At 40.3% G+C, this 26,091-nt stretch overlaps 1 protein-coding gene across 2 annotated transcripts in view; it reads left to right on the forward strand.

Moving 5' to 3' along the window:
* Positions 1 to 25,807, forward strand: part of LOC117502054 (oxysterol-binding protein-related protein 3-like) — a 39,143-nt gene extending 13,336 nt beyond the window's left edge. The window contains exons 2-23 of one of the 2 annotated variants that reach the window (XM_034161043.1): positions 1,484 to 1,578; positions 3,045 to 3,161; positions 4,589 to 4,642; positions 4,718 to 4,831; positions 5,775 to 5,927; positions 6,057 to 6,147; positions 6,276 to 6,379; positions 6,472 to 6,561; positions 6,659 to 6,818; positions 7,125 to 7,249; positions 7,350 to 7,481; positions 7,659 to 7,752; positions 7,965 to 8,012; positions 8,471 to 8,706; positions 10,041 to 10,178; positions 11,691 to 11,754; positions 12,883 to 12,961; positions 13,149 to 13,293; positions 17,373 to 17,517; positions 17,757 to 17,883; positions 22,119 to 22,241; positions 25,169 to 25,807. In XM_034161043.1, coding sequence (XP_034016934.1) covers positions 1,516 to 1,578; positions 3,045 to 3,161; positions 4,589 to 4,642; positions 4,718 to 4,831; positions 5,775 to 5,927; positions 6,057 to 6,147; positions 6,276 to 6,379; positions 6,472 to 6,561; positions 6,659 to 6,818; positions 7,125 to 7,249; positions 7,350 to 7,481; positions 7,659 to 7,752; positions 7,965 to 8,012; positions 8,471 to 8,706; positions 10,041 to 10,178; positions 11,691 to 11,754; positions 12,883 to 12,961; positions 13,149 to 13,293; positions 17,373 to 17,517; positions 17,757 to 17,883; positions 22,119 to 22,241; positions 25,169 to 25,265 — 2,499 coding nt within the window. In that variant the 5' untranslated portion in view covers positions 1,484 to 1,515 and the 3' untranslated portion in view covers positions 25,266 to 25,807. The remainder of the gene's footprint in view (positions 1 to 1,483; positions 1,579 to 3,044; positions 3,162 to 4,588; positions 4,643 to 4,717; positions 4,832 to 5,774; positions 5,928 to 6,056; positions 6,148 to 6,275; positions 6,380 to 6,471; positions 6,562 to 6,658; positions 6,819 to 7,124; positions 7,250 to 7,349; positions 7,482 to 7,658; positions 7,753 to 7,964; positions 8,013 to 8,470; positions 8,707 to 10,040; positions 10,179 to 11,690; positions 11,755 to 12,882; positions 12,962 to 13,148; positions 13,294 to 17,372; positions 17,518 to 17,756; positions 17,884 to 22,118; positions 22,242 to 25,168) is intronic. The other variant, XM_034161044.1, reaches the window with a different exon arrangement.
* Positions 25,808 to 26,091: the final 284 nt, after the last annotated feature.

A 26,091-nucleotide genomic window follows, 5' to 3' on the forward strand; every position in this document is an offset into this window, starting at 1 on the left:
ATACACTCCAATCCACAATGTACTGGTGTTAGCAATGCGCTATAAATTCGAAAGTTTGCACAAATTGCATGCAAGCGCACAAAGCCCACAGGTGGACTCTCATGTGTGCAGTGCGTATCTCAAGAAGCGCACAAGTATATTTCACAGTAATCCGCTGACATTCCAGACTGACTGTGCAAACAGAGTGGCTGCAAAGCGCACATAGAATCATCACAACACACAAACCCTTCCAGGTTGGGATATGTCATTATGGATGCAGTGTTCCCTGCTTATCCCACACAACCACACACATTTACTGGCGCACCTCTTTATTTACGGTCTCATTTCTCTCTTTGCCCTCAGAGTGTCACCACTCAATATCCAATATGCAAATTGTGCAGATGTCTTAAGTGCCCCAGTGTGTGTGTGTATGTATGTGTGTATATATATATATATATATATATACATACATATACTAAGTGTCTAAATTTAGTGGACGTCTGTCATTCATGGTGGCAACAAGACTTTGACTGTGCCCTACTTTTAACTAGGTCACAAAGGTCACAGGCTGCACATTTGTGTACTTTTGTAATTTTGGTCCTGAGAGTGCGTGCATGCTATATTAAAGCGATAGCTGGTAGCGTTGATTAGCTATCATGGCAACAATGTTGTGACCGTGGTGTTTGATAAGGTCACAAAGATTACAAGAGTCACAGAGCGCTCACTTGAACATTGTCAAGTTTTTTTTGTTCAGAGAGCATGCGTATCCAATATGAAAGGGGATAATAATTAATGAATAATGGATGGATCAACATCATATTCTGTTAAAATCACTGGACAGTATATGTACAGACACACAAAATCAATTTTATAGGTAAAAGGTCATAAAATTAGATTTGTTTGCTTTTTGAAGTTCAGAAGTTTACAACATTCACATCTTTATGTATTTTCTTTCATCACTTGTAGACTTGAAGATTAAAAAAGTGTGTCACTTCATTGATTTTTTTTTTCTTCTCAAATAGGAAGTTCTGTAAATACTCTAAGTTTATTGTAACTAAATTTAAAATGCTTTCATGGGTTATGTATGTATTTATTTATTTAGCAGGTTAAATAAAAACATTGAATCTTTAAATGAGTATTTCTAGTCATTTTTACCATTTTAATTTTTCTTTGAGCATGCCTAATAAGACTTTTGAACTTGATACTGAGGAAATCCTCCAACGCAACAGCAAAACTATGTCATACGGTGCAAGTACACTTTCAAGGGAGAGTGTAATTTCCTGTAGGTTTGTCAGGGTGTACCATTTGCTCATTGATATTGTGTTCAAATTGTTCCACATTTTCCTGCTTTCTTTTTTAAAATAAGCTCCTCCTCTTCCCAGCTCTGGCATTAGTGTCTAATTTTTTTTTTTTTTTTGTAGAGTGGGTTGTTGTGGCGTGGCCTTCAAAGGTCAGCGTGAAGCTGGTGGCAGCTCCACTGTGACCTCTGTCTCTCTTTCCACAGAAACAAAGGCGACTGTGCACAGAAAGGAGACGATGACATCATCATCACCCACTCACAGTGACAGTAGCGCTTCTTCTAAGCATGACGGTAACCAGGTGCGTCTTGGCCTCTCAACAGGAAACACAAGTCTCACAACCTCAGCCGTCACTTTTGCTTATATTGAATGCATCACGTGCATCGGGACTGGCGAGTTGGAAAAAACACAAATTCAGCAATAAATGCAAATGAAGCAATCTTAAACAAAATATTTTAAAAAAATATCCAAAGTTTTGAACAAGGAAAAAAAATCCTTCATATAGTGAAATAAAAATCACATAAATTGCATGTTTGTTTGAAGCGCGATATATTTACAGTAAATAATCACTTTTACAGCGATGGATACGTGAACATTTCCAAGTCACTTAATAAGACTTGGACTTCATTTCCATCAGCCATTAAGAAACACAAACGGTACGGTACTGCATGGTGAATCTGTCGGCAGGTCTCAAAAAACACGTGATCATGCAATTGGAGACCAGTGAGGGAAGCCACCAAGACACCTGTGGCAACTCAGAAAGAGTTATGTGCGTCTGTGGCTGTGAGGACAGAGACAGTCCATGCTGCGACTGTTGTCTCTTAATCACGAGTCACAGCTCTGGGGTGGAGTGTGGCAATAAGTCAAACCAGCTAAAATGTCACATTTTTTTCAGAAAATCCTTCAGTTCCACTCCAACATGAAGCTGTGTAATTGGTGATGCAACAGACAAAAGTTGCACTATGCTCAGTTATTTCTTTTCACAGACACTATCAATACTGAGTAACTCCTTCAGCGTTATCATAGATGTCTTGATGGCTTCCTTCACTAGCCTTCTTGTATGGTGTGGCTGGTTTGACTAACTTCAAAAATGAGCCCCCCCACACACACATTTTATGTCTCTGTTTTTTAATCTATGAAAGCATTTTTGTTGTTGTTGTTGTTCAGTAACTTTGATCTTTTTATTAATTATTTTGGTTACTCAGAACTGGTCAATTAGCATTTACACGTGGTAACCGTTTGAGCCCTACTGATGCTGTCCTGCAACTTGGTCAACTTTTCTCCATGTTTCTATTCTACAGTGTTCCAGGAAAAAAAATGCCTCACATTCAGGAAGCTGAGATTGTTCTGAACATTGTGATATGCAATAAATAGGCATTATACTTAAACAAAGTACCTTATAGGAGGAATTCCCTGGGGCTCTAGCGGTTAAACTCTCTCCAAAATCAAGGTGCAGTCTAGGATAAATTCACAGTTGATTTTTTTTTTTTTTTTTTGATTCTTGGTTGATAATCATTCCAATGTACAGAGAAATTACAGCCAAAACCTTTCAACACTGATGCCAATTTAAGCCCAATTCGTCTGGAATTTAAATAATTATCACAGTGGTTATTATTGCAGCCGAACAGTATCACAGTATGATCCCATTGATATCTGTCAGTCATCGCTGAAGTGTAACTGCACTTTAAGACCCTCAACAACTCAAAAACAGTTCTTCACATTGGTCCCTTCGCTTGGAAATTGAAATCCTCTGCTGTCTCTCTGCAGGACAGCTGGGAGATTGTGGAGGGGCTTCGGGGGGTTCCTGCCACCATGCAGGAGCCTGACAGACAGAAAGGCTTTCTACTCAAGAAGAGGAAGTGGCCCATGAAGGGCTGGCATAAGGTGAGCACCTCATCAAGTCCCAGAAATTTGCTGCAGTGTTTTACCACTTATGTGCTACCGCTGTCTTGCAGCCATACATAACATAGTTTAAAAGATGTTTTGGGTTTGTAATGTGTTGGAAGCCTGCATTTTGAGTTATAATGCGTTTCTGTGCATTATGTAGCAGATCATGTACAGCCTTGTGTGTTAGCATTAAGGCGATACAGCAGGGATGTTAGGGAAATGTGCAAAAAATTTAAAAGCTAAACTCAAAAGTGGTACACTTCACTGCATCACTGGCTTATTTGTATTTTTTCATACAGAAATAATAAACTATCTGCTGTGCATTATACCAACTGATGACAAGGTTACAGACCAAGACGTATATGAAATAAAAACAGAAACCTAAATCAGAACTGCTCAGTGAGAACAGCCATGCTGCACCTGCACCTCAGGCATGTAGAGAAAATGCTACATGAGCTTTTAAATAGTCTGTTTCACTAAGAATAAAACATTTGAAACCACGTCCGTATATATGATCAGCCATCATCAAATATATATTAGCATGGTGCTGGAAATTTGATGATCTTTGACTGATCCTAATCCAAATTTAATCACTTCTTTAGATCAGTAGGCCCAAAGTACCTGCCAAATGTGATAAAAATATGATGAGATGACCTTAAACTAAGTAAGAAAAACCCTTCGGCTGCTCCCTTGTTTCCACTCGAGGTTGCCACAGCAGATCCATGGTGGATCTGAATGTTGATTTGGCACAAGTTTTACGCTGGATGCCCTTCCTGACGCATCTCCACATTGCATGGAGAAATGTGGCAGGGGTGGGGTTTGAACCGGGAAATTTTGCACTGAAACCAAGCACACTAACTTCTTGGCCACCACCCCTGCCTGAGTCATTCTTAAACTATTTTGCAAAAAAAAAAAAATAATAATAATAAATAAATAAATAAATAAAAGCATAGTTGTATAGAGACCAGGGATATCAGGAGAGTGCAAACCTCTGGCATCATCATTAATAACTTATTTTCAGCCTATGCTCTTGTCAACTGTACCTGAAAGCCCACGTTGGGCAGCATGTTGGACATTTTAAATGTTCACTACTTTTTTGAACCACCAGAGCTTTCCTGTATTGTGGAAGTGCCTTGTCAGCCTGCTGTTATTGCAAAACAAGAGTCAGCGAGGTGTGCTGAAGCTGCTGCTGCTGCATCTGTGTATTGTCCTTATCTCTCTGGCTGATCACGCATTTCTTTTACACCACTGTGATATTTGTATGGCAAGGTGGACTCCAAAACTCCACCACAGTATGTCTGCACGACTTTAATTGGCGCCATTTGTACAATCAAAGAGTGTGATTGAAATTGTGGTGAAAACATGTGAATACAGAACAAATTCTGTGATTGAGTACTGACTGAGTTTGTTTTCTTCTCAATTAGAGATACTTTGTGTTGGAGAAAGGCATCATGAAGTACGCCAAGCGTGAATCCGATGTAGGTATTGCCTTGAAAATTTGCAGATTTTTTTTTGTCTTTCTTAAACAAATGCTAACAAGGTGTATTTTGCAGTTGCAGAAGGGAAAGCTTCATGGCTGCATTGATGTTGGCCTCTCCGTCATGTCGATCAAGAAGAAAGCAATGTGCATCGACTTGGACACGGAGGACAACATCTACCACCTGAAGGTAACTCAAAGATAAAAAGTGATTTACACCTCATTTTCCTGTTTCCTGTGGTGGTCACAGTGATGAGCTTGTACAGCAAATATGATTGTTTTGTTATGGTTTTGGACCATGTCTGGCCAAGAACGCAGCTCCTTTTATTTTGTTTTCGGGTGCCAGGTCTGCACTTAAGCCAGCCAGTTGCCAGGTCTGCACTTTGTAAGCCCACCAAGCAGGAGGCAAGCAGGATTAAGCTGTTTCATCCCGTTTTAGCACTTTTTTGGATCGTGGGCGATCGAAGTAGAACAGCAAGCACCGAGTGATTTTATGTTATCTGGGCAATTATTCCAAATATTAACACCTTTAACAGAAACACAATGACTTTTCACAGTAGTTCGAATCTTTGATTTCTGAAATAATAATGTTCCTCGCAAATTATAACTGGAGTCCCTCATTTTAAACAGGTCCTGGACATGTTGTGGTAAAAGTTTATTTTTTACTTTAAACATAATTTGTATTATGAAATAATCAATTAAGTCCCAAAATTTTAAATATGCAAACAGACAAACAATGTATTTGTTGGCTCATGATGTGGTTTCTTAATAATAATTCTTATAGCTTTCTTTTGAAATAGAAATATAGGATTTGTATTAGTTTTGTAGGTGGTTCCCAAAACGTCAATGGAGTAGGTCATGTATGGAACAAGTAATGCATAATATAAGGTAACTAATGAGTGTTGGGAGAGGAAGTGTTGTGGTTTATACAAAATGGCAATGACTTGACATTTTCAATTTAACATATTTTATGTGTTTTCCAACTTAGTTTATCGTCAATAAAGACCCCAAGAAATTTTGTTTCATTTACAAGTTCAGTTTTAATATTAATATAAATTTCTACATAAATTCCTGGGCTTATTTCCGAATATTTCTCTTTGGTATTGTTCCTGATTTGACTTTGTGACTCCTAGGTGAAGTCTCCGGAGCTGTTTGAACAATGGGTTTCAAAGCTGCGTCATCACCGCTTGTTTCGGCAGAATGAAATCGCCGCGTACCCCCAAGAAAGGCATCTCATCCACCCCCTCTCCTCCTCGTCCCCCTCCTTCAATGACTCCTACAGAAAAGTGAGATCTCACCATGTTTATTCATCAGAGAACAATCCAGAAATTGTGTTTATTGCGCCTTTAACCAGGATATAGCGTATATTTTAATGCGTTCTTTGTGTCTTGTTTTTGCCTCTTGTTATCACGTAGCGGGCTGCTCTTACTAAGCAGGCATCAATCCACCAGGCAAAGGTCAGCTCCTGGCTTCACTCCTCAGAGGACATGGAAAAGTGCAGCAAAGGTTTGTTATCTTCTGAAGAGTTACACTAAATATTTAAATTTCTTTCTTCTTTTTCCACATGCTTTGTCAGCTCAGTTTTATGCTTTGTTCATGGTGCATGTCTCACTCTCTCTCGCTGTCTTGGTCAGACTTGCAGGAATGCGAATCGTATCTGCTAGAACTCAACCTGCTTCTCAAGAGCATGGAGGTCCTCCGCCGCACGTACTCAGCTCCAGCCATCAGTGCGCTACAAGTAAACGTGCACACAGTTGGCCACAGTGCAAAATGTGAAATTATTTTCCAAATGCTCCTTCAATCTTCTTGCTCTTTCTTGGGATAAAACAGGCACAGACTTTTGACATCCCCAAGAAGGAGAAGAGGCCAAAGAAATGGCTATCCAAGAACAGCAACAAAGAGAGAAAAGCCACTTTACAGGTACGTATGTTAGATTCTTACTCTTCTTTCAGTGAGCAATAATCATAAAGCTGACAATGGTGCCAAACAGCTCTCCACCTTTCCTCTTGTCCTCTAGGTTCCACGCTCTGGCTCCTCCAAGTCCCCTCGTCTCCATGCTTCAAACCCCAATCTGTCCACTTCTGATGTCAACATGCAGGAGGTGTGTCCTGAATCACTAGATTCACCCACAGAGGTGTCCAGCTTGCAGGAGGATTTCTATACGCTGGCCAATAACAGTGAGTGCACTGAGGGGTTTGTGTACCTCTCTGTTCACTGGATATTTTTTTTCTTAGTCTTTTGAGTAAATTAATTTCGCAATCAGTTTATGAAAATGGTCAGAGTTTCTGTTTGGAATTTTTTTTTTTTTTTTTTTATATCCACGCATTTTGTGGACTCGGCTTCACCTTTGTTGAATGGAATATTCCATCTTTTAACTGGCAAACGGTCATTAATTATAAACTACAAATGGTGCATTTTTGTGTTACTAATATATATCTTTTTGTTACTATGACAACTCTGTAACTGTTCGTGTGTGGGTAAAGTCCACGCTACACTGAAGTCGGCCTTTAGTTCCCTGTCAGTGCAGAGAGACCGGCTCAGGCACACCATCGACCTGCAGGCCCCCCAGCCGGGGCAGGTCTTGGGTTTGAAGACTGCTTATGCCTCAGTAAGTGGCTCGCTGCCTCATCATTCTGCATGATTACACCACCATCATCACAACGCTTCTGGTCCACTTACTCTCATTTGACTTGTAATCATCTGATCAGGAATTTCCGGACAGCCCCCACTCCTTGGTCCACCAGGCGTCCAATGAGAGCAGAGCATCTCTTCCAGACTCGATATCAGAGTTCTTTGATGCCCAGGAATACCTTCTCTCCTCCTCCTCCTCTGAGAATGAGGTCAGATACAACACATAAAAGCTGACCCCTCCTCCTTACTCATCAGGGTTTTGTTTGCGGTAACTGTGTCAGGTTGTCATGTCTCTCCTGATGATCTGAAGACTTCGGTGCTTGTGTTTGTGCTCTTTGATGTTGCGGTTGCTCGGCGACCTCACTCTTTGATTTTTCTGTCTGCAGGCGTCCGACGATGACTCGTACATCAGCGACGTCAGTGACAGCGTCTCTGTGGACACCTACATTAACGAAGGAGGCAGTGAGAGACACAACTCCGGTACATGATACATCAACAACAACAAGGACTTCTCTTTCTGTTTGTGCATAACAACAGAGACGGAAAAACAGTGTCATGGCTTTACTGTGACAGACTGATGTATAGAGGTTGTGTCACTGCGATGGGACTAAACCTCACTGTGTGCGTGTGTGTGTTTGTGAATCAAATAAAGTATAAATAACTGAAATGGCACAAATTACTCGATTCCTTAGAGAATGTGTTGACAACAGTCGACGGCAACATCAAGACACACAGACTAGGTATGTTTTTATTGTACAGTAGGTAAGAATGCATAAGTGCCTGAACAAATGTGATGCTTTTTCTTTTTTCCCCCCTTTTTCTTTCTTTCTTTGGAGGAGATGGTACAGCCTAAGAACATTCTGGCTCTTGTTTAACCTTTTCCACATTATTCAAGACTTTAACCATTTTGGGTTTGTATCAGCAGTATGTTTTTATGTTTTCAAATTGTACTACTTTCCTGGTAATAATTCCTCTTTGCTGTAATTTCATTCTTGGCTGTGAGAAATCTATAATAATCAAAATTAGCTGACATAACTTTGACTGCAAATTCCTATTTCTTAATTTAGTTGGATACTTCTCTATCACTTCAAGTTTGATCACCGCTGATTGCACCACATCTGATGTCTAATAGTCACACGGCACTTTGTGACGCGATTCTTCAAAGTCATTTCCTTTCCTTGCTTGTATTTTTCCCCAGTGAGCAGCGTGGGAGCACCGGTTCGTCGACGCACCGTGCTGCCCTCTCCCAGCCTCGCCAGCAGCGTGAGTCTGTGGTGCATCCTGAGGAACAACATCGGGAAGGACCTGTCCAAAGTGGCCATGCCAGTCCAGCTCAATGAGCCGCTCAACACCCTCCAGAGGCTGTGCGAGGAGCTGGAGTACAATGAGCTGCTGGATACCGCCAACCGGACAGATAACCCTTACCAACGTATGGTGAGAGGACAGAACACATGCAGAAAAAAGCTGCATGTAGAAACCTGAATGAGCAGGTTTTTCTCGTTTTCCCAGGGCATGTTTCACACTCTTTGATGCTTAGAAGCTGCATGTCAAACTGATCGTATTTTCACTTTTCATCTGTATTTGCTACCTTGACGGCAGTCTAACCAGAAGGTTGTGTATTGCATGAGCTGTCTCATGTTTTCCTTTCAGCTGTGTGGTTGTCCTGCACCTTCTTACCTCCAGGTCATTTCATATTTATGCTTTGTCAGTGCCCCGTTGCGTCACTGTGTCATTCATTAGGCAGCTCCTTAAGAAACGCCTTTTTTCTTTTTTTAAACTACAGTAGAGTTATTTCACTGTGATAACAGACAGAACTATGTGCTTCATTTCCATGTGATCAGTGAACATTCATCTCTGTTTAACATGGCTACGGTTAGGGTTTCCCTGCACGTCTTTATTAAATGACACAAAGGGGCTACCCAACTCATCACATATTGTCGTTTATTTAGGAAAAAAAGACATTTTGCTTTAAAATATGACCAGTTTGGAGTGAGATTGTGTTGGGTTCTCTTCTTTCAGCAAACAGACAAAAGCATGCGTCTTACAAAAGTTGTAGCTTTAACGGCTGTTCAATTTCATGCTAATAGCTCAGCAAGGAGCTGGTAACTATTGGCCAGTAACTTTTTTTTTTTTCCCTCCTAAGCTTGTGTTGAACTTCATAATTATTATATGAATAGAAGCAACATATCAGCCAAATGATAAATGGATCATAAAGATGAGGAAAAATGGTGAAAGAGGCCACCAGTTCCTGAAGTCATGTGATCATTTTCTTTGAGGTCAGCTGCTTCTCAGCCCTTTTGCAGGCACAGGTGTTGAAAAGACAATATGCACAGGAAGCTTTAGACACCCAGGACTACGCCAAGACCTGTAGAACTGTCACTTCATGATTAATTTGGACACCAATACAAAAACTTTTTTTTTTGGTTTCACGTAGGCATTTGCCAGTGATCTGACTCCATTCTCCATTTGTGAAATTAACACTCAGTTTTGCTGGAAACATACTTGTACTTTTTTAAAGACAGGATAACATGGTGTCACAATGCCATGTTTGAATATGTGTCGAACCGAAAACGCCCAAATGTGTCACAGATTCAGCCGTCACGGTCACATCCTGCGTAGTACAGCACACACTTAGACACGCTCCCTCATGTCAGGTATACACAAAACCAAATGCATCAGTGTTGCGTGAGCACCGGCTGAAGTGTTTTGTGAGACTGCACCACTTTCTTGGAGTGGGGCAGGTATTAATCTTTCTGATTTCTCTACAGGTGTATGTCGCAGCATTTGCAATTTCTGCCTATGCGTCCACCTTCCATCGAGCAGGAAGTAAGCCCTTTAACCCCGTCCTGGGAGAGACGTATGAGTGTGACAGAGCTGACAAAGGCTTCAGGTTTATCTCTGAGCAGGTAGTAATCACTTGGTTTGTAGCACAAAGTGTAAAATTTACTGCACTGGACAACTTTCACTTCAGATAAGTTGTTGAGTTGTAATGCTTTGAATTGTAAATAGGAGTTGTGTTTAGTATTTTTTAAACATTAGTATGGTATTGTTACTGTAGTAGATGAAGTTTGACACCTTTTGAAAGGACATCTCAGGAACCAGGGCCCAGTGTCATAAAGAGGTCTAATCTTGTTTAGTCAACTAATCTTTTGACGTTAGTCGTTGCACAGAGCACTTGTTGGCTAAAGTTTCACATTAGCCAACTAAAGTTTTTAGCCTGGTCCAGAGGAGGCTGATCTTATGTTAGTCAACAAAACTTCAGTGTCTTACCTCCAAAAATGGCTGCTATCATGTACCACCACTTGATGGAGCAGGAAGGAAGAAGAGCCTTGCGGCAGGAGCGGGTGTTCTGAGACCAGAATAATCCATTGCAGATGTTTACGGATGCAGAGGTTCAACAGTGATACCGCTTCTGTCCGCCTACAATCCGCTTCATCATGGACATGATAGCTCCAGCCATCAACCACCAAACCAGGAGGAACAACGCCCTGCCAGCCCTTCTTCAGGTTTTGATTGAAGGTTTTACATCTGTGGAACCTTTCAGGAGGTTGTCGGCGACATCATCCACGTCTCCAAATCAACCGTGTGCTGAATAGTGAGGGATGTTAGTTCAGCATTTAACCTGCACATCAGGCGATTTGTCAAATTACCTATTGAGGGGCACTGCGATCACCTCCCAAGCCCATCTTTTGGCTGCTAGGGCCGATTTTGTTCCTTTGGAACATTCAAGAGCACCCCTATGTTGCTCGTATTCCTCCAAAAAAAACCGCTTCCTCTGCTTTGGAGAACGTAGGGGCCTTTTTCCAGGAGTGCTTCTCTTCTGATCTGGCAGACTTGGCCATGGTTGTAGCAGACGACCAACCTGGAAGTACAAACTCTGGAACAAAACTCTGGAACAAAACTCTGGCGCGTTGGAGGTGTTGCTTGGCAGTGGCACTCACAAGGCTGCTTATGCCCATGAAAATTGTCAACTCACATTAGATGGCTAATCTGCAAGTTTAGCCGTCCATGTGAAACAGAGATTAGACAGCTAACCTTAGTCTAGTAGACTAAGTTTAGTAGACTAAAAGTTTCGACTGCTTTATGAAACCGGGCCCAAGTGTCAAAACGTCATTAATTAAATGAACAGTGTCCTCCTCTGTTTTGTAATGTAACTTCTAATAAAATCCAAGGACCAAGTTGCACAAACCAGATTGTCCATTCTGCAGGTTTTCTCTGTAATGGTATTTATTTACAGTAATTATACCAGTCTTTCAAAATGTGTACCACGGTTTATCTCTTGCCTAAATTCACAGATGTCACCTGTAACACTTGTTTTAACTAATGTATATTTATATTATATATGTATATTTATTCCTTCTGAAGGTATTTAATGTGAATGTCTTTATTGCATACTTTTTTACTCTCTTCTTTTCCAGGTGAGCCATCACCCGCCTGTGTCGGCATGTCACTGCGATTCAAAGAACTTCACCTTTTGGCAAGGTTAGCAGGACAGTGCACATCTGTATTATACTGGGCTCACATGCACGTCGGCACATTAATGCTTGCAGCCACTCATATTACACATGGAAACCAGTGTCGTGAGCATTTTCTTGTGCCATTTGTGTTCAAATTTCAGGCTTTTGCAGTTTTATATCTTTGTTATGCAACATGAATAGAGAAGCCAGGTTATTGTAGTATCGCACCACAGCATTGTTTCCTGATAGCAGGTGATTTTTGAAAAGTGTTTCAGTGTTGTCTGCAACTTAAATTTTTGCTTTACCAAAAGCCACTCCACTGTTAAAGGGGAACTATGCAACATTTTTACCTTAATTTCACAGGCTGTATAATTATCATTGCTAAATGCCTTGACTTAGGGAGAACAGAGGCTCTCTCCTGCGTCTCGTAGCGGGAAACCAGCCTTATAACTTTAGGGGCACTGACCCAGCCTCCTTTGAATGAGGAGGTCTCGAGTTTTGCGAGAGTTTAGGGCACTACAACAACACATACACGCCCTCCTTTCAAGCCACTGGCTAGCTAGTAGAATAAGTCAGTGAAGGCTTTATTTCTTACATCATCGGCATGGGACAGCCAATGAAAATGCAAAAAAAAAAGAAAAGAAAAGATGTCGGAGGAAGAGAAATTGCATGTGAACAAGCGAGGGGTCTCTCTCTCACTCACACACACACACACACACACACACACACACACACACACACACACACACACACACACACACACACGTCAACCTCGGTCGGGCTTTGAATGGCGAGTGGTGAAAGATGAAGAAGTGTGCAAAATTGATGCAGATCTGCCATTCTTGCTTTCTTAGAATTTATTATCAATCACATTTTTGGCAAAGTATGAATGTACATACAAGGAATTTGACTTTGCACTCTCTTTGCCCACTTTACACGATAGTTATGAGAGTTACTTAGTTCCTCTTTAAACTGCAACACACAAGCTGTTAAGAGTTTCTTCTGGTCATACTGTTCTTTGAGTATACATTAATCCTAAAAAGTGTTTGAGGTAATCTCAGCGTGATGGATTTAAATTGCTACAGAATAAAGTGTTTTTTTTGTTGTTGTTGTTGTTCTCAAGTGCTCATCTGCTACTTTGAATTTGTTTTAGATGTTCGATGGAAGAATAAATTCTGGGGGAAATCCATGGAAATTGTTCCAGTGGGAACTGCTCATATGACACTACCTGCGTATGTTCTCTGCTTATTGTATTTGCATTGGGTTTTTTTTTTCTGACACAGTTTGCTTGTTTGTCACATTTGTCTACACCATCTTGCACAATATGACCACTACAGTAAATTCTGATGGAAACAGTATGTGGTGATTATGTGAAAGCTGTATTTGTTTCTTACTCACGTGTGTGTGTGTGTTCTCCAGGTTTGAGGACCACTACGAGTGGAACAAGGTGACGTCCTGCATCCACAACATTCTAAGCGGACAGCGCTGGATAGAACACTATGGCGAGATGACCATTAAGAATCTCAACAGTGATGTTTGCCAGTGTAAAGTCACATTCATCAAGGTAAAGAAAAAATATAACGCAATGCTAAAATACCCTCGGCCGTATGAGCATCGTCTTCTTTACAATTTGCAGTTGTTTAATTGGTATCCCAGTGCAAAGTATATACATAATATTATAGATTTATTATTTACATTACAGTTTTATTGTCCTACTTGGGGAATAACCCTGTTGTGTCTGATGATTTGAGGACGTTCATGCTCTAATTTACGGTCGCAAATTGAGGTTTAAAACAGATATTTGCGACTGTAAGTAATTCAGTCAGCGAAGATTACTGTAGCAACAGCATCTTCATGCCAACCTGGCATGAAGTTAAATCCACTTATTTCGGCATCATTGCTCCGCCAGTTTCTGTCATTCTCAGCTGACAGTGCCATTAGTGACACCTGTGCAGCAACGTCAGTGGGCGGAGTTATACATCAAATGTGAAACAGTCAAATATTTTCCCACCGTCTATTCGATATTTTATTTGCGGAACAAATGTAATTGGATTACAGTTTGTACATGTTCAATAAAATCCCTCTATCAATTAGTCATAAACAATATTTACATTTATGAGCTTTTGACAAGCGCTGAAGTTAGCTTTGAGTTAGCAGAAGTTAGCGCTGACCTCCGCAAAATATCTTGCAAATCCTTCCACAGGTGATATCAGGTTACAAAAAGAGCATTTTTCAGTTTTAGAAGTGTTTATTTCTTGCTAGGTTTTATATAATATATGACACAGAGGTTATACGAGGTCTGTCCATAAAGTATAGGTCCTTTTTATTTTTTTCAAAAACTATATGGATTTCATTCATATGTTTGTACGTCAGACATGCTTGAACCCTCGTGCGCATGCGTGAGTTTTTCCACGCCTGTCGGTGACGTCATTCGCCTGTGAGCATGCCTTGGGAAGGACTGGTCCAGCCCCCTCTTCGGAATTCCTTTGTCTGAGAAGTTGTTGAGAGACTGGCGCTTTGTTTGAATACATTTTTTTCAAAACCTGTGAGGCACATCGAAGTGGACACGGTTCGAAAAATTCAGCTGGTTTTCGGTGAAAATTTTAATGGCTGATGAGAGATTTTGAAGTGACTCTGTCGCTTTAAGGACTTCCCATGGAGCGGGACGTCGCACAGCGCTCCCAAGCGCCATCGTCAGCCTGTTTCAAGCTGAAAACCTCCACATTTAAGCCTCTATTGATCCAGGACGTCGTGAGAGAACAGAGAAGTTTCAGAAGAAGTCAGTTTCAGCATTTTATCCGGATATTCCACTGTTAAAGGAGATTTTTTTAATGAAAGACATGAGGGCGGATTCGCACGTCGGCTTGCAGCCCCTGCGATGCGCCGCCACAGGAAAAACACCTCTGTTGGAAGCCTTAAGGACAAGTTGGAACATGCCCAACTGTTAAACAATTTCTCAGATACTCACTCCACTGAAAGCCATCAAAAGCCACCTGGATTTTACAAATGGTTATCAACACAGAGGTGTTTTTCGCGGAGGTGTGCATCGCGGCGACTGCAAGGCGACGTGCGAATCCGCCCGCACGTCTTTCATTAAAAAAAATCTTTAACAGTGGAATATCCGGATAAAATGCTGAAACTGACTTCTTCTGAAACTTCTCTGTTCTCTCACGACGTCCCGGGTCAACAGAGGCTTAAATGTGGAGGTTTTCAGCTTGAAACAGGCTGACGACGGCGCCTGGGAGCGCTGCATGACGTCCCGCTCCGTGGGAAGTCCTTAAAGTGACAGAATCACTTCAAAATCTCTCATCAGCCGTTAAAATTTTCACCGAAAACCAGCTGAATTTTTCGAATCGTGTCCACTTCAATGTGCCTCACAGGTTTTGAAAAGATTTTGATCAAACAAAGTGTCAGTCTCTCAGCAACTTCTCAGACAAAGGAATTCCAATGAGGGAGCTGGACCACACCTCCCACAAGGCGTGCTCACAGGCGAATGACATCACCGACAGGCGTGGAAAAACTCACGCATGCGCACAAAGGTTCAAGCATGTCTGACGTACAAACATATGAATGAAATCCATATAGTTTTTGAAAAAAATAAAAAGGACCTATACTTTATGGACAGACCTTGTATTTACACACAAACAAAATGGAGTTTGCAGCTAGCTACCATCCTGTGATGCATTGCGCTAATGTCCGCAAAAAGTCTTGCAAATCCTTCCAGAGGTGTTATCAGGTTACAAAAAGAGCGTTTTCAGTTTTAGAAGTGTTTATTTCTTGCTAGCTTTTATATAATATATGACACAGAGGTTATATTTACACACAAACGAAATGGAGTTTGCAGCTAGCTACAATCCTGTGATGCATTACGCTAATGTCTGCAAAAAGTCTTGTAAATCACTTCAGAGGTGTTATTAGGTTACAAAAATGGCATTTTCAGTGTTAGAAGTATTTATTTCTCGCTAGCTTTTAGAGAATATATGAGAAACATGTTATACGTATAAATGCATAAATGAAGAGTTTTTAGAGAGACCTGCCACTGACGTCACAATGCCACTCTACTCTGATTGGCTGTCACCTCCGCCACTCAAAAAAAAACAGAACCGATTGAAACAGAATGAGACTTTTTAACCTCTTAAAATAGGTCAAGATTAGCCATCTGTGAACTTGTCCAAGATCTGTGTCCCAAGAATGTTCTCTGAATTTGAAGACTCTGGCAGTAATAGGACTGGACTTATGCTGAGCACAGATGGACGAAAAGTCTTCACAATACCCGATGGCCATATTTAATGGCCTCGGGTAATAATTCATACTGTTGGTTGAGATCAGCTGAACATTAACCTGCAAAGAATGAACAAACTGTTTTTCCACATTAAAGGAGAGCGGAGCTTTAAGGGTGGATGTGTGATGACTCCAGTTATCAAAAACAGTAATTTATTCATACAGCCTTTTTTCCTTTGACAGTATATATAAAAGCAGCAGTTCTTAGACTGATCATTAAAACAAGACAACAGGATTAGGTGTCCAAATAGTCACTCAACAAGAGCAACCACTGGCTGGAAACATATTCACACTCTTTCAACATACGCCAACAATAGCTACATCCTAGCAAAACCTTCCATCACATGCAGGCGTTTCAACCATTCTGCTGCTCTGCACCTGAAAACAATCGCACTTAATAGCAGTTTAGGATGTGAAGGGAGAGAGACTAGTTCTTTCCCACAAGTTAATGAGTGGTTGGGTGGACTGGTGCAGCCACATCAGGTGCAGCAGTGCCCCTTGTGGAGTGGCGGTCTGCTGCAGGAGCATCCAATTCAGTAATCCCCCTGGTGGAGGGGCAGCCCCATGCAGGTGCAGATGTAACAGACGTAAATAAACCTTTTCAAAAGACTGATTGTAGCTGGTCAATCGCCTTAGTGTCCTGATCTGGTGATGCTGCTTTCCACTAAGTCATGACAGTTCAGTTTTTGGTGAGGTGATAATTATGATTGTAAGAAGAAGAATGAGCCCTTCTTATGACTTAGCGGAATTGCCAAAACAGAAGAAGGCGTAGTAAGATGCTTACTGTGTAACTGCACATTCAAGATGTTTCTTTGCATTTACGAAGGTAAACATGCACACGTGTGCCTCTGTAGGAATCCAATCCATACCACCAGACATGGCAAGTGACTTTTTCACCAATTAACTGGTGGAAAAAGTGCTTTTTAGCTTGCCCCATAGCCATACATGCAGTAGCTGTTTAGCTCATGACAGTGATAACCATTTGAAATAAATCATAGGCCGTTATTAAAGTCATTTTTGTTCCAGGTGAAAAAATAAACAAAAAAATCTTAAAGTAGAATCTATAAGTTGAAAAATCCCATAGTTCCCCACTTAACATGCTAATTATACCAGGTTCTTAAGGTTCTTAGCATCATTGCATACAGCCTTTGACATTTAGCTCAGAATTCAAGAGCAAGTAATTTATTTTGTAAGAAATTGATTGTACTTTTATTTCATGCATTGTGCAGTATACTGTATAAGCAAGTGGCTCCACCTTGTGGCTCAATTTGATTTTCAGAAACTGCTTCTGTCAACTCCAAGTAATAGAATGCATTAAATGACAGTCTTTTAAATGTGATTTCCCCCCCACCACCACACCAGGTTAAATCGTGGCTGTCCACGGTGAACGAGATAGAGGGCGTGGTTACAGATTCAGATGGAAAAATTGTCCACTCCATATTTGGAAAGTGGCACGAGGGAGTGTATCAAGGCAACCCACCTTCCGCCACATGCATCTGGAGAGCAAGTGAGTCGTCGACCCCGAAATATGTCAATCACGAAGCTTTTACACCAGGACTGTGTACCTTCAAGTAAAAAAAAAAAAGCCTGAACTTTTTGTGGAAACTGTTAGGTTGTGTGTGTTTGTTTACATCATGCCAGCCGCTCATCATAGACTTTATTTGGGCGGGGAGTTGAGGCTTGGTATTGCACTGGAAATGAACTAAGATTATATTAGTATGAGTATGTGTGTCCATGTCTTCGTAGACCCCATGCCAGTGGACCAAGATCAGTACTACGGTTTCACCCAGTTTGCAGTGGAGTTGAATGAGTTGGATCCTGTCCTGAGACCCTTGTTGCCTCCCACGGACACACGCTTCAGGCCGGACCAGAGGTTTGTTCTCTCTGTGCAGACTTTGTGCCGGTTTACAGAAGGGATGAATGCCAGTGTTTTACTGGACTGAAGTCACATGGGGCCCCAAGTCCTCAAAAAAATATTGTGACTGTTGCTTGTGATGTCTCATGATATTGTTAATTGGTTTTGTAATAGTGTGTATTTTGGTTATGTTAGGGGTAGTATTTGTGTGATTGCAATATTTTTAAGGAGGAAAAATGTGGCCTCATGTCATTCAGCTCAAATCATGTTTTTTTTGTTTGTTTGGTTTTTTTACACAATTTTTTGGTAAAGTCTCATTTCATCTCTATGTTGGAAAGCAGTAAAAGACTGAAATACTAGAGTAACCATGGTAACTGCCAACATGCTTTTAGCAAAAAACAGAAACAAGGATGTCAAAGTCTGATTACATTTACACAGTTTATGTCTGAGAATGAATTCCTCTCTTGTTTCTCCATTAAAGGACATGTCGCACTGAAATCATAACAGTTTAGGTCATCCGATGATACATCGAGATTACTTTGGGCACTTCTGTGACCAGTTTCAAAGTATACAGCCTTTGCAGCAAACAGCTACGGTGACTGCCGAAAGCAAAGTCCTCATTTTTCCGAGTGTTTCCAACAGCGTTTACATAGGTTTGAGGAAAACATCCCAGCGTGCTTGAATGGAATGTAGCTGCTAATGTTAAGAATGGAGCTGCAGATTAATTCCAAAGTTTACATAAGTGTGATGTCTTGTTGTGATGACTCGTTTTTAAATGATAACTGTTTGTTTTGATGCAGTCAATGTAAAAGGCGCAGCCACTCTTTACTGTGAGCAGACTTGGTGCGTGTGCACATCCATTAGTCATGAATGCAGCCTGTTAAAAACAGTCTCTGCTAGAAGCTCAGTTTTCTGCACGCTTAAGTATTTGATCTACTGACAATTTTTCGCACCTACAAAGAATGGAGAGGTCTGTAATATTTATTGTAGGTACACCTCAACTGTGGGAGACAGAATCTCAAAAAAATTAAATAATTAATTTTAATTTTATTGCATGACATAAGTATTTGATACAATAGAAAACCAGATCTTAATATTTGGTACAGAAACCTTAGGCCACTCCAGGACCTTGAAATGCGTCTTAGGGAGCACCTCTTTAGTTGCCCTGGCTGTGTGTTTTGGGTTATTGTCATGCTCGAAGACCCAGCCATGGCCCATCTTCAGTGTTCTTATTGAGGGAAGGAGGTTGTTTGTCAAAATGTCATGATACATGACCCCATCCATCCTTCTTTCAATACAGTGCAGTCGTCCTGTCCCCTTTGCAGAAAAGCACCCCTAAAAATGATGTTTCCACCCCCATGCTTCACGGTTGGGACAGTGTTCTTGGGGTTGTTCTCGTCCCCCAAACGCGGCGAGTGGAGTTGATTCCAAAAAACTCTGTTTTGGTCTCATTTGATCACATGACCTTCTCTCATGCCTCCTCTGGATCATTCAGACAGTGGTGGGCATAGCTAACTGAAAAGTTAGCTTCGATAACCGCTAATCTGTTAACTGGAAAGTTAACTTTTATAACACTGAACCGCTAAAAAATTTAGCGGAAGTTACCGCTAACCCCTAACTTTTAGTATTGACTCGGTACACTGTCAGCTACTGATAAGCCAGTTTTGAGTTTAAGGACCACAAGGGCTGCTGAGTAAATTCAAAGGTGATGACTCACCCAAAACAAGCAAAAAGCCAGAACTTTTTATGCACCCAACCCCACTGCTACCAAAAAACACACAGTGATGCAAGAGCTCAAATGCAAAGTACTTTTCACTCATGGTTTCATTTATAAACAAAACTAATTTTAGACAGTTTATCGACATTAACGGCAACTCTGCCATTTTACAAAGTGAAAATATCGCACATATCTTTTAATGTAATGCAGTAATTCTGAAGGTTGAGCATTAACAGACACGCGCCAGAAGGCATTAAGGGAAATGACTGAGTCTTCTCTCATCACCCCCCCACCCCCTTGTCAAAATGCAAAGAACACTGCCATCTACTGAATGGTAGTGTGAATAGACCAACTGTAACTTGTGTGTGGTATTCCACTTTAAAAGGATATACTGTTGTGAACAAAAAAAAACAGTTTTTCACAAAAGTTGCTGTTGAGTTAACAAAATTCTTGTCATATCAACAAAACCCATTTCTTTTGAATGATTGATATACCCATAATATGAAATGGAATGGTGACACCTCATTTACTAATATTTTCCTGTGCATAAAGACAGTGTCTGACACCCCCTGTAAATTATGTAATTATGTCTGTCACCCGCTGTAAAGTTACTGTAACTTGTGTGTTGGTTTTTACAAATAAATGTGTATTTTTAAATGTCTTTTTTTTCATTTATAAAAAAGCATCTTCAAAACTGAAAATTCTGTTTATGAAGTGTGATTCAGCCTTTGTGGATCACCCATCACATGCATTCATTGGTTTGTTTACTTACACAATATTGAGACATTCTGAGTGTAAAACTGCGTTTGAAATTCACAAATATGTTGGTCTATTCACACTCCCATCCAGTAGATGGCAGTGTACTATGCATTTTGCTGGGGGGGGGGAGTGATGAGAGGACACTCATTTCCCATAATGTCTTTTGGCGTGTGTCTTTTATCGCTCAATCCATCAGAATTAGCGCATTACTTTAAAACATATGCGCGATATTTTAACTTTGTAAAAATGACAGTTGCCGTTAATGTTAATAAACTTTCCGGAATTAGTTTTGTTTATAAATGAAACCATAATGAAAAGTGCTTTGTGTTTCATGTCTCCTGCCCACTGTTTGTGTTGCTGCATGTGGAAAGTAAATGACTTTGTTTGTTTTTTGTTTGTTTGTTTGTTTTTTTAATTACTACAGCTGGCCCACCCCCTTCTTCTGGGGAAGGACTGAGCTCCTCACAGTGGTCTAACTGTTGCACAACACAACAGGAACTAACATGTATGATTTTTTTTTTTTTTTTTTTTTTTTTAGGCTTTCCAAATGTTTTTGACTGTTAAGCTTTACTCACTATGCCAGCAAAAAAAAAATTTTAGCGGAAGCTAATTGGTCCGTTGATGGTTTTTAAAGTTATCTGAAAAGCTAATCCGCTAACGAAAAAATTAGCTTTGCTAATTAGAGATTAGTGGATTAGCGGAACTGTGCCCACCACTGCATCCAGATGGTCACTGCTGAACTTCAAATGGGCCTGGACATGTGCTGGCTTAAGGGGAACCTTGCGTGCCCTGCAGGATTTTAAACCATGATGGCGTAGTGTGTTGCTAATTTAATCTTTGCGAGTGTGGTGTGACTGTGCCAGTAAGGCAGAAAGTACGAGGATCATAAAGATCCAGTGTGGAGGACCTCTGCAGCTGCAGAAGGCCACAGGAATGCTCATGTTTCACCTGGCTATGTCAGACAGATGATTAGTCTTGAGGGGTGGAGATAGACTGCTTGTCTCTCTGGGTGATTGCCACCCAGGACCCAAGGCAGTTCTTGGTTGTGGTGGATGTGGTGACACGGCCCCAGCACGTGCTCCGAGAGCTGACCTGGATTGTCACAAGCTGAACTTACTGAAGATAAAACAAATAACTGAAACAGCTGACGTGGCTTCAGAAAAGGGAGCCTTCTGTGCTCTAGAATGCAGACCTCTGGTGTGGGATACTCTGCGAACCTGAAGGCAGGGCTTTCACAGGAAGCAGTAACTCTCTGCACAATGGATCGACAGGGCACGTGCTGACATTGGCACGAAGATCTGCATCAAATTCAACCTTGTCCTGTGCACCAACAGCAATTCTTGTATATTCATCCGTGAATTGTTCTGTGAATTATTTCTGTAATTTATGTTTGTATCATGGCCCAAGCAGAGGGTCACCCCTTTGAGTCTGGTCTGCTTGAGGTTTCTTCCTCAGAGGGAGTTTTTCCTTACCACTGTTGCTCTGGGGGTTGGTAAGGTTAGGTCACTCTGTTGTGATTTGGCGCTATATAAAGGAAATAAATTGAAATTGAACCTTCTGATCGTCACTGTCACATTTGATGGGCACTTTTAGGAGGCACTTCAACATGCATTCAGCTGTAACTACGATGGCCACACTGCCACGTATGGGATGGAAAAACAGAATCTTCCTGTTGATTGGGGGAAAAGATGAGATTGCTATGTAGCAACAGCAGATTTGACTTCAGTCTGTGCGGACATTCATCTCTTTATCTCTCTTTCCCATCTTCTTGGTGCAGACTATTGGAGGAGGGGAACGCAGACGCAGCGGAGGCACAGAAACAGAGGATTGAGCGCCTCCAGAGGGAGAGGAGGAAAGTGCTGCTGGACAACAATATGACGCACCAGCCGCGCTTTTTCAAGTATGTTTCCTTTTACTTGTATGTGTGTAAAATCACACAGTTCTTATGCATCTCAAAAATCTCAAAATTCAGAGTAGATGGACAACAAAAAGGTTTTCTGATAAGACAGTTTCCCATTTAATATGAGGAAATTCCATGTTATTAGCAGGAAAAGCATCCAGAAAGTTTTCACAGCACTTCACTTTTTCCACATTTTATGTTACAGCCTTATCCCGAACTGGATTAAATTCATTTTCCCCCCCAAATATTGTACTCACAACACCCCATAATGACAACATGAATTTTTTTTTTTTTTTGCAAATTTATTAAAAAAATAAAAAACAAAACTAAAAAAATCTGAATCAGAAAAGTTTTATTGCCATATGAGTGAACAAGTTCACAACATTAGGAAATTGCTGCGGTACTTGGTGCTAACATAAAAGACAAAAAAAATAAAAAAAATAGAGCAGTAACAAGTAATATGTAATAAAACTTTACACATAACAATGTTACAAAACGTACAGAATGTATGAGCTAAGATAAATAAATGGTGATGATAAATGGTGGTGATAGCCATAATGTAGAGTTCTAAAGGTTCTTTTTGAGGAGGCTAACGGCAGAGGGGAAAAAACTGTTCTTATGGCGGGAGGTTCTCATGCGAATGGACCATAGCCTCCTGCCTGAGGGGAGGAGGTCAGAAAGGCTATATCCAGGGTGAGAAATCACATGTACTTAAGTATTCACACCCTCTGATCAATACTTTGATGATGCACCTTTGGCATGTTCCTGTACTCTTCCCCAGATTTATGCCTCAAGACAATCCTGTCTCGGAGGTCTACAGACAATTCCTTTGACTTCATGCTTGGTTTGTGCTCTGACTGTCAACTGTGGGACCTTATATGTAGACAGGTGTGTGTGTGTGTCTTTCCAAATCATGTCCAATCAACTGAATTTTCCCAGGTGGACTCCAATTAAGCTGTAGAAACATCTCAAGGATGGTCAGTGGAAACAGGATGCACCTGAGCTCAATTTTAAGCTTCATGGCAAATACTGTGAATACTAATGTACATGCGATTTCTTAGTTTTTATTTCGCTCAATCATTCATTGGTGATTACGCTATTGTTAGTATCTCTCCTAACTCTCTCTTTTCCTGTCTGTCTTAGTAGCTGATGTCTACTCCAGGTTGGGGTTTCATTGGGGTACTGTGGCGTGTTTGCAAGTGGCTTGTAAGGCCAATTCTAGAGAGGCAGACTCTGCCTCAGAAACTGCATGTGTCGATTCCAGTGTAGTCAGGCTGATGGGTGGATCTCTCAGCTCTCCCAGTAAGCCTCTACTAGGCTCCTCTCCTAACAGGTGATGTTGGGAAACATTTTTCTAGCTGCCACGTATTTATTTTTTTAAATGCCTTCAGTTGAAGCCCAGGTCATGATCTCAATCCCTAAATAACCAAGGTCTGACCAGTTTGCGGAATCTCAAATGCTAAAAATGCTGAAGAGTCAGTTTCATCATTTAATTCTGAGAAGTTGACATTGGATGCACTCTGAAGAAATCAGTCAAAGATGTGTGATAAATTATCAGATGAGCTATTTGCAGTGTCATACTTTTGATCACAAGATTGACTCAACAACAAGATATTTCTGACTATTTATTTTATTCATGTTTGATAAAAATGTGCCTCTCTGTTGATTTAACTCAGTGTTAACGGTCACAAAAACTAGCAACATCACATGGTATATTGTGTTGTACAGAGTAATGAAAGATATAGTTTACAATAAAAATTACTTTGCAAATTTGACTTTGTTAAAATTTACAATGGAAAGTGTTACTTACTACTCTATAATTTTTTTTAAATATCAGTGAAATTATTTTTTTAAATATCAGTGACAATATTATGCTGTCATTCCTTGAATGAGTGGATTGCCCAGTTGCGATGAATCTGGACCCAAAACACACACACAGACAAAAATTGGATTTGTAAAAGTGCAAAAAAAAAAAGTAAAATCCAACACACAGCTATTAAAATGACTGAATATAGCATAAATACAAGACCAATGGAAAATAAAGGACAACATAAACCTGAAAGACATTTATGCAAGAGAAACAGAGTTGGAGCTGTGAAAGCCAATCCAGCAACTATTTTGACATTTTCAACAATTTCATCCAGTTAATTGTCAAAGTACTTGTGATATTTGGTACATATTTTGATAATGACCCGGATACACACCTATTTGGATAACAATCAGAGCAGGTTGGTCAGTGGGATAGGAGTTAGGCAACTAATAAGTAGAAATGGGTTCAATTCCCAGTCAAGCTACATGTTTGTGACCTTGGACAAGACGCTTCATCTTGATTATCCCAGTGCACCCAGCTGTAAATGGGTAAAAACTTTTGAAAACCCATTTCTTCTCCTTGGGATTTGACACTTGAGACGTTGACTTTATTCTTTTATTTGATTTTATTCTTTTTATCGTACGGTTGTTATTTTATTAATGTTTTAGTTGTATTTTGTTTACTATTTTATGCAAATTATGTCTTTTATGTTGTTGTCCTTCCTTTGGTCCACTTTGGTTGTTTTAACATGTTAATAAAGTTGGTTGGTTGGTAAAATAAACTGGTGTCCCATTTAATGGGAATCACAGACTCATCCACTTCATCTTACAGTATCAAGGGGAAAAAATAGCCTCAGGGCTTGTATAGGGCTGACTTCTGGATAACCATCCATATCTAGTGGGTAAAAATACAAATTCAGTCATTTTTAGAAACATAAAATCATACATGATGAATTGATATTAAAATACAAGAATTTGAAACAAGCATAGGATGTATTGTTTTCATTGCTTAAATCATTATTTTGCCTACAGGATATCTCAGAAGATTTTTTTGTAAATTAATAGATATAATCACATCACATGAAACTTGCTGAGTTATCTTCTATATGTGTTGGCAGAAAATCGAAGGATGACACATGGGTGAGCACCCGTACGTACTGGGAGCAACGCCAAGACCCGGGCTTCAGTAAACTAGACTTCCCTGTGTTGTGGTGACTGAACAGCTGCACATTACATCTTCATCACAATGCTGTTTTAGGAGGAAGTGTAAAACTGAACCGAGACCTATCTGGAAGTGACTGGTTACCCGAAATCACTCTGTGTCATCTAAGCTCAACCAATATGGACTTTCTGTTCCTCATTCGGGACTGTGTGGACGCTGTTCAACTGTTAAATGCATTATTTCAAGCAGAACTTTTTATTATTTTAATCTACAAGGTGTATTGTATATTGTTTCTAATGTCTTTGCAGTGTTGATATTGTTGTAATTTATACAATGTCTGCATAGACAAACACTCATTTAACTGTTCTGTTGAATCTCACTATTTTACCAAAGTGCCTTTTGTAGTGCAGTATCCTGAACCCAATCAGCAGCTGTAGCAATAATGCTTTTATTGAAAAATATGTATATATAATGGTTGTTTAAAAAAAGGGTAGATCATAAATTGGCTATTGGATAGAGAAGTTTTAGTGTATCATACTGTTGTTCGTGTGTTTATTAAATAGTTGTCCGCTTGATTTGCAGTCGGCGATCCATCTCAAGTTACTGATTTTTTTTTTTTAATTTTTTTTTTCCCCCCATATATTTTTAGGTTTTCTCAGGTCTTTCTTGGTGCTCATATAAAAGTTGACCCCAGAGTATCCTCTGCATGGGGAAAGCGGGAATTGAAGATTAAAGGTCACAAAGTGTAAATTCACCAAACGGATATTATTCATCCTTTGTGTGTCATCATCAAAATGCAAAAACCACAGTTTTCCTGTCCAATAAGAAAGTAAACCGTCTGCAAAACAAAGAACTGCCTTTCATCCAAGAGTGACTTGA

The sequence above is a fragment of the Thalassophryne amazonica genome, chromosome 20 (assembly GCF_902500255.1).
Source record: "Thalassophryne amazonica chromosome 20, fThaAma1.1, whole genome shotgun sequence".
NCBI classification, from domain to species: domain Eukaryota; kingdom Metazoa; phylum Chordata; class Actinopteri; order Batrachoidiformes; family Batrachoididae; genus Thalassophryne; species Thalassophryne amazonica.